At 43.5% G+C, this 17,276-nt stretch overlaps 1 protein-coding gene across 1 annotated transcript; it reads right to left on the bottom strand.

Annotated features, from left to right (window-relative positions):
* Window positions 1–715: 715 nt before the first annotated feature.
* Pgk1 (phosphoglycerate kinase 1) lies at window positions 716–17,067 on the bottom strand. Its single transcript, XM_032890039.1, has 11 exons — window positions 16,894–17,067; window positions 12,347–12,397; window positions 10,077–10,232; window positions 9,817–9,961; window positions 7,728–7,831; window positions 5,995–6,114; window positions 4,471–4,585; window positions 3,891–4,070; window positions 1,772–1,949; window positions 1,455–1,553; window positions 716–1,154 (listed from the first exon to the last, which is right to left on the bottom strand). The coding sequence occupies exons 1-11, from the start codon at window positions 16,956–16,958 to the stop codon at window positions 1,114–1,116; spliced, it is 1,254 nt and encodes a 417-aa protein (XP_032745930.1). The 5' UTR covers window positions 16,959–17,067; the 3' UTR covers window positions 716–1,113.
* Between the last annotated feature and the right edge of the window lie 209 nt (window positions 17,068–17,276).

Below are 17,276 nucleotides of genomic sequence, written 5' to 3'. Positions count from 1 at the left end.
CAGTAGCATAAAAAACTGGGGAAATTGTTTTACTTTTCTGTTTTTTAAACAGGTCTCACTCAGTAGCCTTGGTCAGTATTGAATTATGTGTTAGGATCAAAGTGCACCATGCCCAGCCCCCCCAAAAAAAAAAAAGCTATAAAGGAAATTAAAATGGCAAAAATATAGCATACGACACACATAAATAAGTGGTTACTTCCAATAATAATTTAAACACTAGGGCTCGAGACAGGGTCTCATCCAGGCCAGACTGGGCAAACTAATTATGTAGCCAAGGATGAACTTCTCTCCTCCAGGCTACTAGTGATGAGGCTTCTAATTGAATTAGAACTGTGACAAAACGATCCTGAGAATGAATTGTATATGGATCAGAGGCTGCTGATCTCATTCTTCAGGATATGAAACTGACACACATTTGAAACCCAGTACCTAGAACCATGAAGTGGCAATCAAGAGAAAAACAATGGTCCCATGAGAGAATACGAATGGAAGGAATGAGCTGGCCCTTAATTTGCTTTTGCTTGTTTATAGGCCTTGACTTTTCAAATTATGACCCAACTATTAAAACATCATAAAGCAATAGAGTAGGCCTTCAATAAGGAGCAGGCACTTATCTAATCTCACCCCACCACTACCACTGCAGCCCCAATCCTTCCATTCAAAATGTAGGTGCTCTTCTGTTCTCACCATTCCTAACCAAGTATGACAGGAAAAACTTCAGTTTCAGTGGGCATCTTTATTGTTTAATAGATCAACTTCTCCAAACCTACAGCTGGAATCTCACTGTTATTTCCATGCTGTCATGAACAGTGACAAAGCTAACCAGAGGCTACATACAGCGAAAGAGCTAAGCTTTACAGCTCACTTCCTTTCACAGGCAAGTATAAATAGATGCCCTCTACAATGCACAATGGTTTTAGTCACTAAGGAATTTAAATGGGATCTTGAACGTAGATGAATCCCGATGCAGTAAAGATGAGCTGAGATGCTGTGCAGCTGCTTAGGGTTCCTGGTGCTGCGTCTTGGCCACTAGCTGCACTAACACCAAATGGAGATGCGGAAAACACTAGGTCGACTTAGGGGCTGTGCACAGGAACCAAAGGCAGGAAAATACTAAACATTGCTGAGAGCATCCACCCCAGGAAGGACTTTACCTGTTTGACAAAGCACACACAGAAACAGCATTATTATAAGTCCCACTAAAGCTACATCTGCCAGCTCTTCATTAGGTTATAGGGCAGAAGTTAAAAAAAAAAACTGCATTCTGGGTCCCAGGTCAACTAGACCGTGCTCCTACCTACCCTCCCACCAAGTAGAAGCAGGAACTTTATTTGTGCTACCTCGTTCATGTGAATGCTAGTGACAGCACTGCCCCAAGCTCTACTCTGCCCCACTTCTCAGAATGCAGTCCTCACCCTACTTCAAGTAAGCCAAAACCCGGAGAATAACCTCACCTTCCAGGAGCTCTAGACTGGCACCGCCCCCAGTGCTCACATGGCTGACTTTATCCTCTGTGTTCCATTTGGCACAGCAAGTGGCAGTGTCTCCGCCTCCTGTTGAATGAAGAAGAAGCGAAATGTTCTTGGCACCAAAACTAACAAACAGTGTGGTTCCCAACCCAAAATGCAGTTAATGAACCACTCCCCTCCCACCAAGAGGATCCCCTATGAATGACACCTATGAGCTAGCAGAACCAAGAGACCCGGAAAATGCCTTCCCCTGAACATAACTCTGCCACATGTCAGTGTGAGTTTAGTACAGGACCCCTTACCTATGATAGTGATGCAGCCCCTAGAAGTGGCTTTCACCACCTCATCCATGAGGGACTTGGTTCCCCTGGCAAAGGCTTCCCATTCGAATACCCCAACAGGACCATTCCAGACAATCTGCTTAGCTCGAGCCACAGCTTCAGCATACTTCTTACTGCTCTCAGTACCACAGTCCAAGCCCTGGAGGGTAGAGTTAAGATAAATGTCAAGAAAACTTACTGGGAACAATTGTCACCTACACCAAGACCATAATGCAAGGCCAAACATCCATAAGTAGTGATGCACACCCTTAATCCCAGCATGTGGGAGGCAGAGGCAAGCACATCTGAGATCAAAGCCAAACTGGTCTGTAGAGTGAGTTCCAAGACAGCCAAGGCTACAGAGAAACCCTGCCTTGGAAAACAAAGTTCTTAGTAGAATCAAAATGTACCCTTTAAGGCCCTTTAGCCTATATGTATGTGGCCTTTGACATAAACATTCAGTGGTAATCAAGTAAGGGAAAAATCCCATGTTGCTTAACAAAGACATTCTTAATGGCACTGTGACAGCCAAGAGCCACATCAGTGGTTCAAGCCACAGTGATTCTGCCTATCAAAAAGGATGTGCCAATGTCTGAGGACATTTTTGACTGTCACAAGTTGTCACAACCTGGGGTATACACTAGTGACACACTGTAACTAGTGGCACTTTACATGTCACAGCTAGAACTCCTTGAGATTCCAGTAGAGACTGAGAAACACTGAACCAGATCAGTTGTGTTCAACCCTCCATGTATCAGATCTCCAGGAAGCCATGCTCAGTGTGTTGGATCCCACTCCCATCGCCTTTTTTTGGAGACAGGATTGTATTGTGTACTTTTGACTGGCCTGAAATTTGCTATTTACAAAGCTAGCCTTAAATTCAGACCTGCTTGCCTTTGTCCCCAAATACAGGAATGGTATGAGTGGCATCATGCCTGGTCTGTGTGATTTATTTTTATTTCCATGCATGTGTGTGTGGTGACCCACAGAAGCCAACAAGAGCATTGGATACCCTGGAACTGGAGTTAAAGTAGTTGTGAGTCACCCAATGTGGATTCTAGGAACCTAACTCTCCCCCTAACCACTAAGCAATCTCTCCAAACCCCAGACCCCAAATCTGCCTATTAAAAACAATTTCCCAAAATGATTGAGGAACACACGGAGATCACCATGATATGACTTTATATAGTTATCAAACTAAAGGTCTAATGGCACACCAGTAGTTACTAAGTAATTACTAAGTAGAGGCAGGGTATTAAGTTTAAGGTCCACCTAGGCTATACAAATCTAGACCCCTATGAAGATGAAAACAAAAAGGTATTTGGTACCAGACTATAGTCAATTTTAAACCTTTCATATACATATATTTTTCATACATTCCTTACAATTAAGCCTACTTTCATTACCTTTTTTGGTTTTTTTTTTCTTTTAAACAGAGTTCCTATCTTGTTTCCCTGGCTGTCCTGTAGACCAGGCTGTCCTCCAACTCAGAAATCCTCCTGCCTCTGCCTCCCAAGTGTTGTGATAAAAGGCAAGTACCACCACTGCCTAGCCACTTTGATTATGTTTTGAGGAAGTTTTTAACTTTTATCTCTTATGATTACTGTTATTGTGGGAGCATGTACATATCATGTAGAAGTCAGAACGACTTTTGGAAAAGTTTCCTCCTTCCAGTGCAGGTCCCACATATATAGCTCAGGTCTGCCAAGTCATCTCACCAATCTGTTTACAATGGCTTGTAGCCATTAGCACTGTGATCCAGAACAGTTCAAACCATGAAAGTACACAGTACTATCTCCAGCACACAATGCTAAACATGCACTGAAAAAGAATCAAGTGGGTTTGCCCTCTCATTGAGGAAAACAGCAGCCATCTGCTAGCACTGCTTTTACCCTTTGCCCTTGGGTGCCCATTGTTCTTGGACAGTTCCCATGGAGACTAACTAACATGCATGTTAGAGGGGTGAGCTCAGTGGTAGCTCACTTCATAACATCTGAGGCCCACAGATGGATCTCCAATGCCACAAAAAAAATCTGTTAAGATGAATGAATGATACCAAAAATTTCTGATCCCTTACATAAGCAAACACCAGCTAACTCACCATCCAGCCAGCAGGTATACCAGAGGCCACAGTAGCTTGGCCAGTCTTGGCGTTCTCATCAAATTTGTCAGCAGTGACAAAGTCAACAGGCAAGGTAATCTTCACACCATTTTTCTCAGCTTTGGCCATGAGATCTTTGACAATCTTGGCTCCTTCTTCATCATACAGAGATGTGCCAATCTACACGAGAGGCAAGGAGATGAAGCGCTTATACAGGAACACAACTGACTCATAAAACTGAGAGGAACATAACACACTATAAAGCTGTGATTCTCCACCTTCCTAATGTTGAGGCCCTTAAATATTGTCTTTGCTAATTTATAATTGTAATTCTGCTGCTGTCGTGAATTGTAATGTAAATATGTGATGTGCAGATTATCTGATCTGCAGTCCCTGTGAAATGGTCTTTTTTTTTTTTAACCCACCCAGGACTCACAACCTATAGGTTGAGAACCATAGCTATAAATTCAGGGACAAAAGCAACTTCAGACAGAAGGAAAATCTTCTTAGGATTCACATTATGTTTACAAAACGGCTCATTAGCAAACCATTTCCCAGCCACTTGCCATTGGCTCCCTACCTCCATGTTGTTGAGCACCTTAAGGAAGGTAAAAGCCATTCCCCCACCGATGATCATCTCATTGACTTTGTCTAGCATATTATTGATCAGCTGGATCTTGTCTGCAACTTTAGCTCTAGAAAGAGAAAGCAAGAATCAGCAACGCAAGCACAATCGAGTGGACTGCAGGCACTCAAAGCCACAGCAGGATAGCAACAAAAGCAGCGCCCTAAACGTGCCATGTTCCTCTAACCCTCTGTACTTGGATCCTAAGCGTGCCATGTTCCTCTAACCCTCTGTACTTGGATCCTAAGCGTGCCATGTTCCTCTAACCCTCTGGACTTGGATCCTAAGCGTGCCATGTTCCTCTAACCCTCTGTGTACTTGGATCCTAAACGTGCCATGTTCCTCTAACCCTCTGTACTTGGATCCTAAACGTGCCATGTTCCTCTAACCCTCTGGACTTGGATCCTAAACGTGCCATGTTCCTCTAACCCTCTGGACTTGGATCCTAAACGTGCCATGTTCCTCTAACCCTCTGTACTTGGATCCTAAACGTGCCATGTTCCTCTAACCCTCTGGACTTGGATCCTAAACGTGCCATGTTCCTCTAACCCTCTGGACTTGGATCCATGTATAAAGCCCTGGGTTTATCCTCAGCACCATAAACAGAAAAGCAAAACTTCCCTATCTAAACAACCGTGCTCCAATCCAAAATTCACAAAGCCCAGATTGCCAGATTAGTAACTGAGGGTATGAATGAAAATAGTCTCTGTAGACTCCTATTTGCACGCTTAGTCCACAGTAGACTGTCTGGAAAGGATGAGGTGTGGCCTTGTTGGGAGGAATGTCACTTGGCTTTAAGGTTTCCAAATCCTATACTAGGCTATGTGTTTCTCTGCCTACTGCCTATAGATCAGGCTTCATACTATCCTTAGCTTTAAGTGTTCCAAAATCTTTCAATAGATCCCCTGTGGTAAGACTGCTGTTTCATTCAGGCTTATTCTGAAATCTGACTACCACCAGCAGGGGGCATTCACTCCCGTATTCCAGATTCCCATATTCAGAACAAAGCCAGATAGCTCAAATGTTAATGTGAAGAAGCCAAAGACCAAAGTCTAATGCTTTTAACTCATTTTAAAAGGTTCAATGTTTCCAGGATTTTAAAACACAAAACCCTATACCCATCTTGTTTTCTCTAAGGAACCTGAAACATAGCTCATGAAGTCTAGAGAGCAACTATGTTATGTGAAACTGAAACAATTCTAGAGCATTTCATCAGGAAATGCTGAGTATACTTTAGTCATGGAGGGTGGGCTGAACAGTCCATTCAAGGGTCATGGACCTCTAATACCTAACAGCTATGCTAAGTAAAATGAAGCTTTCTCATCCAAGCAGGTCAAGTTCCTTGTTCCTCTACCAGATGATCAGTCCTGCATCGCTGACCTTAACAGTCCCTTTTTTAAATTGCCCTCCATTACCCAATGTTATAGCCACCACCAGGCTAATATTATTTAAAGTATGATCCAAAAGTTTTCTTCATACCCTCCCAAGATAGCCAGGAAGGGTCGCTCTGGACTCTCCAAAGCCTTGGCAAAGTAGTTCAGCTCCTTCTTCATCAAAAATCCACCAGCCTTCTGTGGCAGATTCACACCCACCATGGAACTAGGGAAAAACAGGAAAAGAAAAATGTATTCAAAATCCAGCCAAATTATACCATTTCCCCACCTAGAATGCTTTCATCACTTCTAAGATACTAAGAGACTACGATTTCATTCCTAAATTGCAATAAAGCCACTTATATCTTAGGTAACTTTCCTGACTAATAATTTACAATCAAGGATAAAAAAAAAATGGAATGAGGTGGAGTTTAAGATACCCAGGTAAAGGGTTGGAAAGATGGCTCAGCAGTTAGGATCATTTGCTGTTCTTGCAGAGGACCTGGATCAGAACGCAGTACCCAAAACAAAGTGCAGCTCAAAAACTCTACAACCCCCAGGCAAAAAAAAGCCCTCTTCTGGCCTCTGAGGGCACTGCATGAACACAGTGCAGAGCAAGACACAGGGAAAACACAATAGTAGGAATAGTTTTTAGGGACTGGAGAGTTGGCTCAGTGGTTAAGAGCACTGACTAGGGGGTTGGGGATTTGGCTCAGTGGTAGAGCACTTGCCTAGCAAGCGAAAGGCCCTGGGTTCGGTCCCCAGCTCCGGAAAAAAAAAAAAAAGAAAAGAAAAAAAAAAAAAGAGCACTGACTGCTTTTCCAGAGGTCCTGAGCAACCACATGGTGGCTCACAACCATCTGTAATGGGATCTGATGCCCTCTTCTGGTGTGACTGAAGACAGCTACAGTGTACCCACATACATAAAATAAAGAAATAATTCTTTAAAAAAGTCTTTAATAGGTCAAAAGATTAAATCAGTATATAATCAACATACATGTTTTCAAAGGTAAAAAAAATTCTACACAAGGAATCCAATGTTAGAGAAACATATTCCTGAAGTTATACAAGCTAATAATTATCACTCAAATTTTATCTCTATTTCTATTTGAATCAGGACATTTAAAGGGCCATATAGCTCTACGTAGAGATATCTCCTGTTTTTTTTTTTTTTTTTTTTTATTGTTAACTTAAGAAAACCTAAAGTTCCCTGGAAGAGAGACCTTCCTGCTCAAAATTAGCCTGTGGACATTTTTGTGAGGCATTGTTCTGATTGCTAAATGATGTAGGAGGGCCCAGACCAAGACGGATGGTACCATCCCCAGGCTATTCATCCTGGACTATATAAGAAAACTGGCTGGCACTGGTGGCATGGTAGTCGATGCTTTTAATCTGTGAGTTCAAGGCCAGCTTGGTCTACATGGTCAGTTCCAAGGTAACTAGGGCTAGAACATGAGACTGCCTCAAGAAATGAAAAGGTAGCCAAAGTGGTTGGGGATTTAGCTCAGAGGTAGGCGCTTGCCTAGGAAGCGCAAGGCCCTGAGTTAGGTCCCCAGCTCCAGGAAAAAAAAAAAAAGAAAGAAAAGGTAGCCAAATATGAGGCACTGAATAAGCCAGTAAGCAAAGCCTGAACTCTGTTCTTGGTTTCTTTCAAAGATGGATTATGATCTAGAGGCTTACGCCAAGTAAACCTTTCTTCCCATAATTTGCTTTTGAGTGTCTAAATCACAACAGACACAATAGAAGATGGTAATCTCTAAAAACAGCCCAGAATTTGAATGGCTCGGGTGCCCAATACCATTCAACTCTGCATAGTACTGACAAGGTTCTTTTCGGTACCTGTGGGCTCTGTGTGCAGTCCCAAAAGCATCATTGACATAGACATCTCCAAGTTTGGACAGGGAGGCTCGGAAAGCATCAATTTTAGCTGGCTCAGCTTTAACCTGTAGAGAAAAATTTAAAAAGGAAAATCCTATGTAGAAAAGGTTGATGACTCCAAAAAACTTCAAAAGCATTTCAGGCCACCAACAATCCTCTTGAACACTTTTAAGACCCTGAGTTCGTAGGACAACAAGTTTTACAGCTGGCAACATGGTCAGTCCTTTGATTTTTTTTTTTAAGATTTTACTTATTATATATGAGTACCCTGTAGCTGTCTTCAGACACACAAGAGGGCATCAGATCCCACTACAGATGGTTGTGAGCCACCATGTGGTGGCTGGGATTTGAACTCAGGACCTCTGGTAGAGTAGTCAGTGCTCTTAACTTGAGCCATCTCCAGCCCCCTGATTATTTCTTATCCCTGAAAACTATGCATGTGTACATAACATATGCACACAGACTAAATACATAACAAAATTTTCAAAACAAAAATGTTTGAGGGAAAAATAAGACAAATTGAAAGCTTTTCATGAAAAAGATGCCATAGAAACAATCAGGACAATCCTCATTTTTGACCCAATGGGTACAAGGAAGGTAATATTAATTCTAACAATGTAGACACACTGAATAGCACTCAATTGAGGGTGGACAGATGGCCCCGTGGTTAAGAGCACTTGCTGCTTCTCCAGAGCTCCACAGGAGCTCACAATTGCCTGTATCTCCAGTGTCCCAACACCCACCTGTGGCCCTCTTCATGCATGTGTAGACACATATGCTCATACATATACATAAAAATAAACTTTTTAAATTGAACTGTCCTCGTATTTGTGTCCAGTTTGAACTTTTAGGCATTCTAAGCCATTAGACTCTGAATAGCGACTGACTCAACTCAGACACAAGTATAGTCAGTTCATTGATTCCTGAATAAAGCATTCTGCATCAACTTTCCAGCTGCTCCTGCCATTTCTAAGCACAAGAGTTTTTGAGTCTTGAGTTTCAGTTTAAAAGGGCACCAAATTTTAGGTCAGCATTTAACTAGCAGTACTGTAGCAAGCACGCCAAAGCAGGATAGGGCCAAGCTCAGGGCCAGTGCTGCTAAGAAAAGAAACTGCTTGAAAGCAAGCACTCAAGATGCCTTAAGAAATGTCAGAGGTCAAAGGGGAACTGATGCCTCAAAGAGAAAATACTAGGAAGGGCCACTAAGTGTCCCTTCTAACCAAAGGGTAGATCCAACATCATGCTCAAAAAGGTGCTTTTAACAGTTTTAGTAGTTGAATTCTGCTGTCAGGCCTAGTAACCAGTGTGGTGGATTATCTACAACAGCCTTTCTCGGATAATGGCAGGGGAGTAGATCCAAACTGTATACAGATGACTACATGGCCCAAAGTCTACAACGTTTACCATGCGGATCTTTGTAGGAAAAGCTTATGGATCTAATGGGCTTCATAAACTATAAGCCCAGCAACAGTGACTTCAGCAAAATGACTGCCTTTCTGAAGCCCCTTTCTTTAGCAAATGAGGATGCCACCTGTACCTACTTATGTTAGAGACTCAATGAAAACACTGTACTTCATTTTAAAATGCCTTCAGCTAGGTGTGGGAGGAGATCGCTAACCCCAGCACTAGGAATGTGGAAATGAGCAGTTTAAGGTCATCCTAGGCTATATCAGTTCACCACATGACCTACATGAGACCTTATCTCAAACCACACCTAGCCAGCTCAAAACAGAAATGCCTTAAGGTCATCTCACTGTTACCATTACATTCACTCGATATTCGTATCATCCAATCGAATTCATGTGGTTTTCTCAAAGGCATTTCAACTGTGAACTTCTGCACTGGTCACATGCCAATACTTGACCAGATTATGCCGTTCGTATACTCTGTGGTAATCCTGAATAGCTCAGCCTGTGCTTTTATACAATTGTACCCAGCGCATTGTTCACTACCACTGAGCCACATCCGAATCCCCCCATCTATTCTTTCCTCATGGCCTCATGCAAACTGAGGCCCTAAGGCCCAATAATATCAAAATCACAGGTCCTACCTTGTTCCCAGAAGCATCTTTTCCCTTCCCTTCTTCCTCTACATGAAAGCGGAGGTTCTCCAGGAGGATGACAGTCCCAGCCGCTGGGTTGGCACAGGCATTCTCTACTTCTGAGCCCACACAATCCTTCAAGAACAGAACATCCCTGGGGGAGGGGAGCAAGAGATGAAGAGGCTAGAGTCGCCTGAAAGCTGAGAACCAGTGGCAGCCTGGTGAGCACCTCACCTCCCAGCTCGCCAGTACCCCAGCCCTGGACTCACTTGCCCAGCAGAGATTTGAGTTCTGCAGCAACTGGCTCTAAGGAGTACTTGTCGGGCATGGGCACACCATCAGGACGGCCCAGGTGGCTCATAAGCACAACCGACTTGGCTCCATTGTCCAAGCAGAATTTGATGCTTGGGACAGCAGCCTTGATCCTATAAGCAAGGAAAGCCAGAAGACAGAACAAGTTATTCCTAGGAATTGGCAGGAACTATTTTAACTCATGACTTCATAAAATAAAGCCTCCTTTCTTCTCCCAAGTTTCCTCCAGTCACACACTTGCAGAATTCTTATGAGCTCAGAAGACAAACATGACACACAAACCTGCCACCTGGACTTACATAGTCTCACTGTGGATCTGATCTTCATACAGAAAAGAACTAAGCAAGCCGGAAGCTGCTGTCTCTAGCAGCACCTGTATGGATTAGCTGCTTTAGGAGCTGGGGATGCACCTCAGTTAGAAAAGCACTTCCCTGGCATGCACAAAGCCCTGGGACCATCAGCAGCACCACAAACTGCACAGGGTGATGCACATCTGTGATCCCAGCACTTGGGAGGTAGAGGAAAGAAAGGCTCATAAGTTCAAGATCATCCATGCAGTAAGTAACCGCAACTTTGAGGCCAGCCTGGGATACATAAGGCCATGTCTGTAAGCGAATAACCTCAGCTTTTAAAGTGTCCCCACAGTTCTGATAACAGCTGTCCACTGTTTCTATACTCTGTATAAGTGAGGTAATCAGGATAACACCTGCTCCCTAATTCTAAAATGAGTAGTTGCTAGGTAGAGGGTACCTTTGAGACCAGAGCCACTTATTCAGACCCAAAGGAAATGAAATTAACATACAAAAAGATACCTGTAGCCTAAAGTTTATTATAGCATTGTTCACAATGGCTAAAACAAGATTCCACCTCACTGCCAATCAGCAGATGAATGGAGAAAACAAGGTCCCATTCAGTCATTAAAAAAAATAAAACACACACACGTTTATAAATAAATCTTTTTTTTAAGATTTATTCATTTATTATATATAAGTACACTGTAGCTGTCTTCAGATACACCAGAAGAGGGCATCAGATCTCTTTACAGATGGTTGTGAGCCACCATGTGGTTTCTGGGAATTGAACTCAGGATCTCTGCAAGAGTAGTCGGGTGCTCTTAACCACTGAGCTATCTCAGCCCCCACCCCACCCCGCCCACATACACACGTTTAAAAACGTAATTGAAAATGAAGAGCTGGGCTGTGTAGAATACGCCTTTAACCCAGCACTTGGAAGGCCAAAGCAAGAGGATCCCCAGCTCAAGCCCAGCATAAACGCAAACAATAAAATAAAGTCTTTCCTTTCTCAAAAGCAACAGGACTATTAACCTATCTGGGCTATTTAGAACAAACCCTGGTAAAACTATATATAACCTTAAAAATTACTAATATTAAGTTATCTTACATAGCTTGTTTTGTAAAAAAAGAGAATTCGCACTTAACTTCAATGTTCTTTTTTAAAAAGTAGTAGCCCCAAGTCCCTTAAAAATTTTAGGGGTTGGGGATTTGGCTCAGTGGTAGAGCGCTTGCCTAGCAACCGCAAGGCCCTGGGTTCGGTCCCCAGCTCCAAAAAAAAGAAAAAAAATTTTTAAAACAAGGATTCTCTCAGGATGTTTTTGCTGGTAGTAAGTGAAGGGTTATTTCTGGAGGCTGGGGTGAGGTCTGGAATTTTCTGTCTAGTTTTGTTTTTGTTTCTTCAATTCTTCAAAGATTTCATACAATGTATGTTGACCCTATTCGCCCCTTACTTGCTTTGGTTCATTGAGACACGTTTCTGTATAGCCTAGCATGGCCTGAAACTGGCTTTGTAAAAACTGGGGCTATTTTCTACTTCAACTCATGGTCCTCGTCAATCCAGATTCCCAGGCACTAAGATACACCATTCTAACAATCTAGGTTTCGGGGGTCGTTTGTTTTGAGACAGAGTCTCTCTGTAGACCTGGCTATCCTAGGGCTCTTTGTGTTAAGTTGTCTTTAGTCTCCAGATATGTCTGCCTCTGCCTCCCAAGGGCTGGACTAAAGGCATACCTACCTATACGTCACCACACCCTGCTTAGGATCGTTTGTTATACTATGTTTCTGTAAATTTAGAATATTAATTCCCATACTGGCGAGCAAGGTTAGTAAATCAAAACCATGGTTTCAATTGCTGTACTGGCAGTGTGAAAAGAAAGGAATCTGTACTCCATATACTCAACTTAAACCTAAGCTGGGTTTAAAAGGAATCTTACCTTTGGTTATTCGTTATCTGGTTGTTCTTCATAGGAACATTGAAGTCCACCCTAGAAAAGAAAAAGGCTTCAGTTTCCTAGCCATGATCATCGATGCAGTTAAAATTTAAATGTCACCTTCCAAGAGACATTAAAAGATAGAGGGTTAGCAAGATGGCTTAGGGTACAGGCACTTGTTGCTAAGCTTGACATCCTGAGTTCTATCCCCAATACCCATGGGAAGAAAGCAAGTTACCATCTGAGCTCCACAAGTGCCCGAGCTTAATTCTCTGTTCAGCATGATGGTACTTGTGCCAGTCTGAGGGGGTGATGGAGGCTAATAAGTAACATCATACCTGGATCCCAATTATTTTGCTACTGCTTCTGGCAGTAGCAAACCTGTGAAAACATCCCCCAAAGAAAGGAAATCCGAAGCACACCAAGAGAATCATTTCTAGAGAATGCCTGACACATTAATAATAGGAAAAACCCAGGCTCCAGTACCCAATTTACACAATGCTCTTCAATATAAAATAAGATAACTTTCAAAAATCCTGAGGGAAAAAAAGAAATGGGCCTCAGCCCACTGACAAACAGGCAAGCAGGAGGCATGATCCAAATGCAAGCTAATAATACATTGAAGCTGTCCCTTTTGACCCAACAGATTACTGCTTTTTTTGTGGTGGTACTAGGGATTGAACCTGGGGACCTTGGCAGATACCCCCAGCCCTGTTTTACCATTAGAAACCAATTCTGAACACTTTCCGCACAGTGGCTGATTTTAACGTCTCAGTTCTGTCTGCCATGATTGAGACACACTCATTCTGCCATGTAGCTGGCTTTCATTCATCTCCTGAATGAATACTGAGATCAGTGTATACCAAGGCATCCACCCTAAGACGATTTTAAATGAACTTTTCTTAAATCTGTGAAATGATTATACTGTCTGCCTCATAGTTGAAAATGTTAAAAGGCTTAGAAGTGGCACACAGTACCACAGGTATTCGTTATTATATCCCATTGATTCCCCAAACTAGAACTGTTATTTGAAAAGAACCGTAGTATAAGCACTACTTTTAGTAGCACTCACTAAGGAACTGCAATGAGGGGTCAAGACTGCTACTGTCCTTCATTGTAGAGAACTCCATCTTTCCCTCTGCCTTTTTCACTGGTCTTTCCTGTCTGCAGCAGTGACCACAAATCCTGCAGCTCACTGGCTGAACACTAATCTACCTTACCAAGGAGCTTGAAGGACAGACTTCCTGATTCAGACTTAAGAATGCCTTTAAGATTAAAAGGCAATGTGCCTCTAGTTGGTTTCAGGCACTTAAGGCATCCTCTTTAACTATCCTAAGCAGGCCCCTGCCAGCCTTGAAGTGCAGCCCAAAGCAGATCAAATATCCTATTACCATGACTAAGTTCCCCTCTTGCAGCCTCTCAGTAAAGCTAATAATGGACGAAAGGGTTAACTTAACTGCACAGGGTGAGTAGTGCCGCTCCCTGCACCCACAACGGGAAGAAATGCCTTTGGGCTAAAATATCCAACCATCTGTGGCTCCTGTCCAAGCTGTGATGGCATCGGCTTACTGATGAAACTGGATTAGTTCTCACTGACTCTTGATTACCTTTGACCTTCACGCTCCTACACTTACAACTTGGCCTTTAGCTTCTCTTCTGAAGACTCCAAAGCAGGAACAGCATTACCTGTACATGTCTTGTTCACGTGTGTGTGTATATACATACATACATGCTGAGTATATATGCATCCTTATACATAAATGCTGGGGAAAACTGACTTTCTGTACAGTCTTTTTGCAATCTTCTACAACTTTGTAATTACTACAAAATAAAACTTTTCAAAGTGGAGAGGTCGTGGCTAAAACATACATCACACACCTTTAATCCCAGCCCTCAGGAGGCAGAGACAAGTTTGAGGGCAGCCTGGTCTCACATACAGACTGAGTTCCAGGACAACCAGGGCTAGAGTGAACCCCTGCCTCAAAAAAAAAAAAAAAAAGAAATAAAACAAAAACTTCACAGATAACATTAAATTACAACATCAAGTCTCTGTGGAAATCTCAGGATTCCAGGCCCTTTCCTTCTAAAACCTCAATGAAACCATGCCCGCCATTGACTCGTGGTCTGATTGCTAAATTCCACTGGTGTGAAGATGTCTGCTCCCCATTTTCTTCTCTTCCCACCAGGGCTATTGCTTTGCAAGTCCCAAAAGAAAACCAGTGAGGTTGGAGGAAGAAAGAGGACAAGAAAGAGAAGTACTTTACCAGCAAGCAAAGGATGACTAGGAGCCTATGGGTGAGAAGAAAGGAAATGACATGACAGAATCAGCAGGAAATGTACTCACATGGCCTTGTAAAATCAACTAGGGGGAGGCGGAACCTGTTGGGGTTTCTGGCTACTGTTAAAGTTTCTCCAAAAGGAACTGGGGTGTGACTCAGTGGTAGAGTGCTCAAGCACAAAGTGGCTAGTGTTTGACTCCCTAGAACAAAAACTAATAAAAGTTACCAACACTAGTGAGAAGAGTGCCCTTCTACAGGACAGAAAGGAGGCCCCATTTCTGAAGGAAGCACTGCCAGCAACTACCACAAAAGACACTGAAACAAAAAGGTATTGAGCTCACCCAGGCACGGCTGCCTAGACTCCTCTGATAATTAAGCCTACAAGGCAACTCCCTATTCAAGATGCATTAATCTGGAAACAAAGCAACTTTATCATTGTGGCCTAAATACCAACAAGTACAATGTATCCATATTACAAAGGATTGCAAACTCCACCTATCTATCTCATCATGGCCCTGGCTATGTTCAAGTAGCTAAAGAGACCCAAATTCCAGTCCTGGCTCTGCTACAAACTTTCTAGAGTTCAATAACCTTCAACATGCCCTTTTCCGTCAGTAAAACTAGACTAGCCAATCATTTCAAGACTCAAGATTAACCTATGTTAAAGGAAAAGTGATTTGGGGCAAAAAAGAAAAACTGTTTCCTCCTGTCTCACCCCCACCCCAACCAGAGCTAATTCCTTTAAGACAGTTTCCCTGTGTTAGATAGCATAAATTCCAGAACTGCAATTACAGAAAGGCAACCAGCACAATGTCCTACTGTCTTTCAGCAGCTGCATGCATCTGGCAAGGTCAGCCTCAAGCCAGTAATGATATAGTTTAAACCTTTTAAGCTAGTTACAAGCCCACATCTACCTGCCTTGGTTTTCACAGGATCAATCTTTTCTCCTCAGAACAGAATGAAAAGCTAGGTAGAACCTCCCCTTTATGATTAGGGTGGCTGGGATTTCTAACTCCATCCTAATTACAAAGGCCTATCCCATTTGGGGCAACTGTTTTGCATGATAACACACTGGGTTGTTTCTGATTATCAGCACAGTAAGAGAAAATCACCTACCAAGTAATATTGGCTATGATAAAATATGTGGTGCAGAAGCAGGAGAAACTGTTGTGTTAGTATCTAAAGGATGCCCTCACTTGAACTGGCCCAAATTGTCAAAGGGAATAGGATTACACCGTTCACGTACTACCAATCAATCAACCGCTTCCAAAGGTCAGGCAGGCAGAGTAGTCAGTCACTGCGACTATCTACGGCCCTTAGAAATTACCATCCTTCGGTCCTATACTTGTCCCATGAACAGCCAGGTCCTCCAGTTATGTATCTAATCATCATCCGTCACTCCTGGCAAAAAATATAGATTATGAAAGGCAGAAATGTAGAAGATGCATGCACGCCAGTGATTCTGTCAGGTAAGGGAGAAGCCAACTTAATCAATGACCAGGGAATCCACATGTGCCGAGTAAGAGGGCGCCATGTGCGTGGGAGCCTTCCTCACTTCTGACATCCTGCTTCTCTAGCCACCTCTGAGGGTGAGGTTACAGGCCTCCAACTCCCGGCGGCCACACCCTGCATGTGTCACAATCCTGATGCAAACCCCAAGGCCAGGAGTCCAACCGCAAGGTAGGGCAGCAGAAGCCTGTTACATAAGCTATACCGAGCTTTATCCAGTGGGCCTCACCCTCCCACCCACAATTCTTTGGGGAATGGGACCTCCACTCCAGAGCATTTTGACCAACATCTTTTGGGAAAGAAATCATTTGTACCAGGACGAATGAAACGTGGGCGGTTTCGAGTTCGTCACGAATGGTCCAAGGATCTTGGGGGAAGGGAAATTAGCCAAATGACCTTTCAAGGTCCCTCAACTGGGGCCTAGAGATTTGCAGGATAAGAATTAGGTCCAATCTCACTACAAGAGACGAAACCACACTTGAGAAATGGGAAAAGGATTGAGTCCTAGGGATCTGAGCCCTTTCTCGGTTGGATCCACTCCCTAAAGGACACTATTGGTCGCTTTTTATGCTATGAGAAGAGCAGTTAGGAAGCATCAAACTCAGGCAGTCTCCGCCAAGAGAAACAGCCCTGACCTCCAAACCCAGGACCCCCGAGAGCCAGTTGAAAAGTAAGCACAACTTAGGGTGAACGGAAAAATGTGCTTGCCAAGGCCAAAGTGACTGTGGCCCCGAGGGCTTGAGGGCAGCAGAACAGAATTACCTCATCACGACCCGCTTCCCCTTCACGTCCAGCTTGTCCAAAGTCAGCTTGTTAGAAAGCGACATTTTGGCAACACCGTGAGGTCGAGAGGCCCGGAGGAGAGGAAGAGGAGAACACTGCAGGAGAAGTGCGCTTTTGAAGCGTGCAGAATGCCGGGCCGCGGGAGGACCTAAGGGTGCCTGCCCCGCCCCTAAGCCGGCCCCGGGCCCGCCCCTTCCCAGCCTCTGCTTCCAGAAAGCGAAGCAGCAAAGCTGCTATTGGTCGCTGCCCCAAAGTCCTGCCCGATTCCATTGCTCGGCGGTGCTGTCCATCTGCACGAGACTAGTGGGACGTGCGACTTCCATTTGTCACGTCCAGCACGACGCGAGCTGCAGAGGAAACTT

This window comes from Rattus rattus, chromosome X (genome assembly GCF_011064425.1).
Source record: "Rattus rattus isolate New Zealand chromosome X, Rrattus_CSIRO_v1, whole genome shotgun sequence".
In the NCBI taxonomy this organism is placed as follows: Eukaryota; Metazoa; Chordata; class Mammalia; order Rodentia; family Muridae; genus Rattus; species Rattus rattus.
This window is presented reverse-complemented; position numbering and strand designations above follow the sequence as displayed.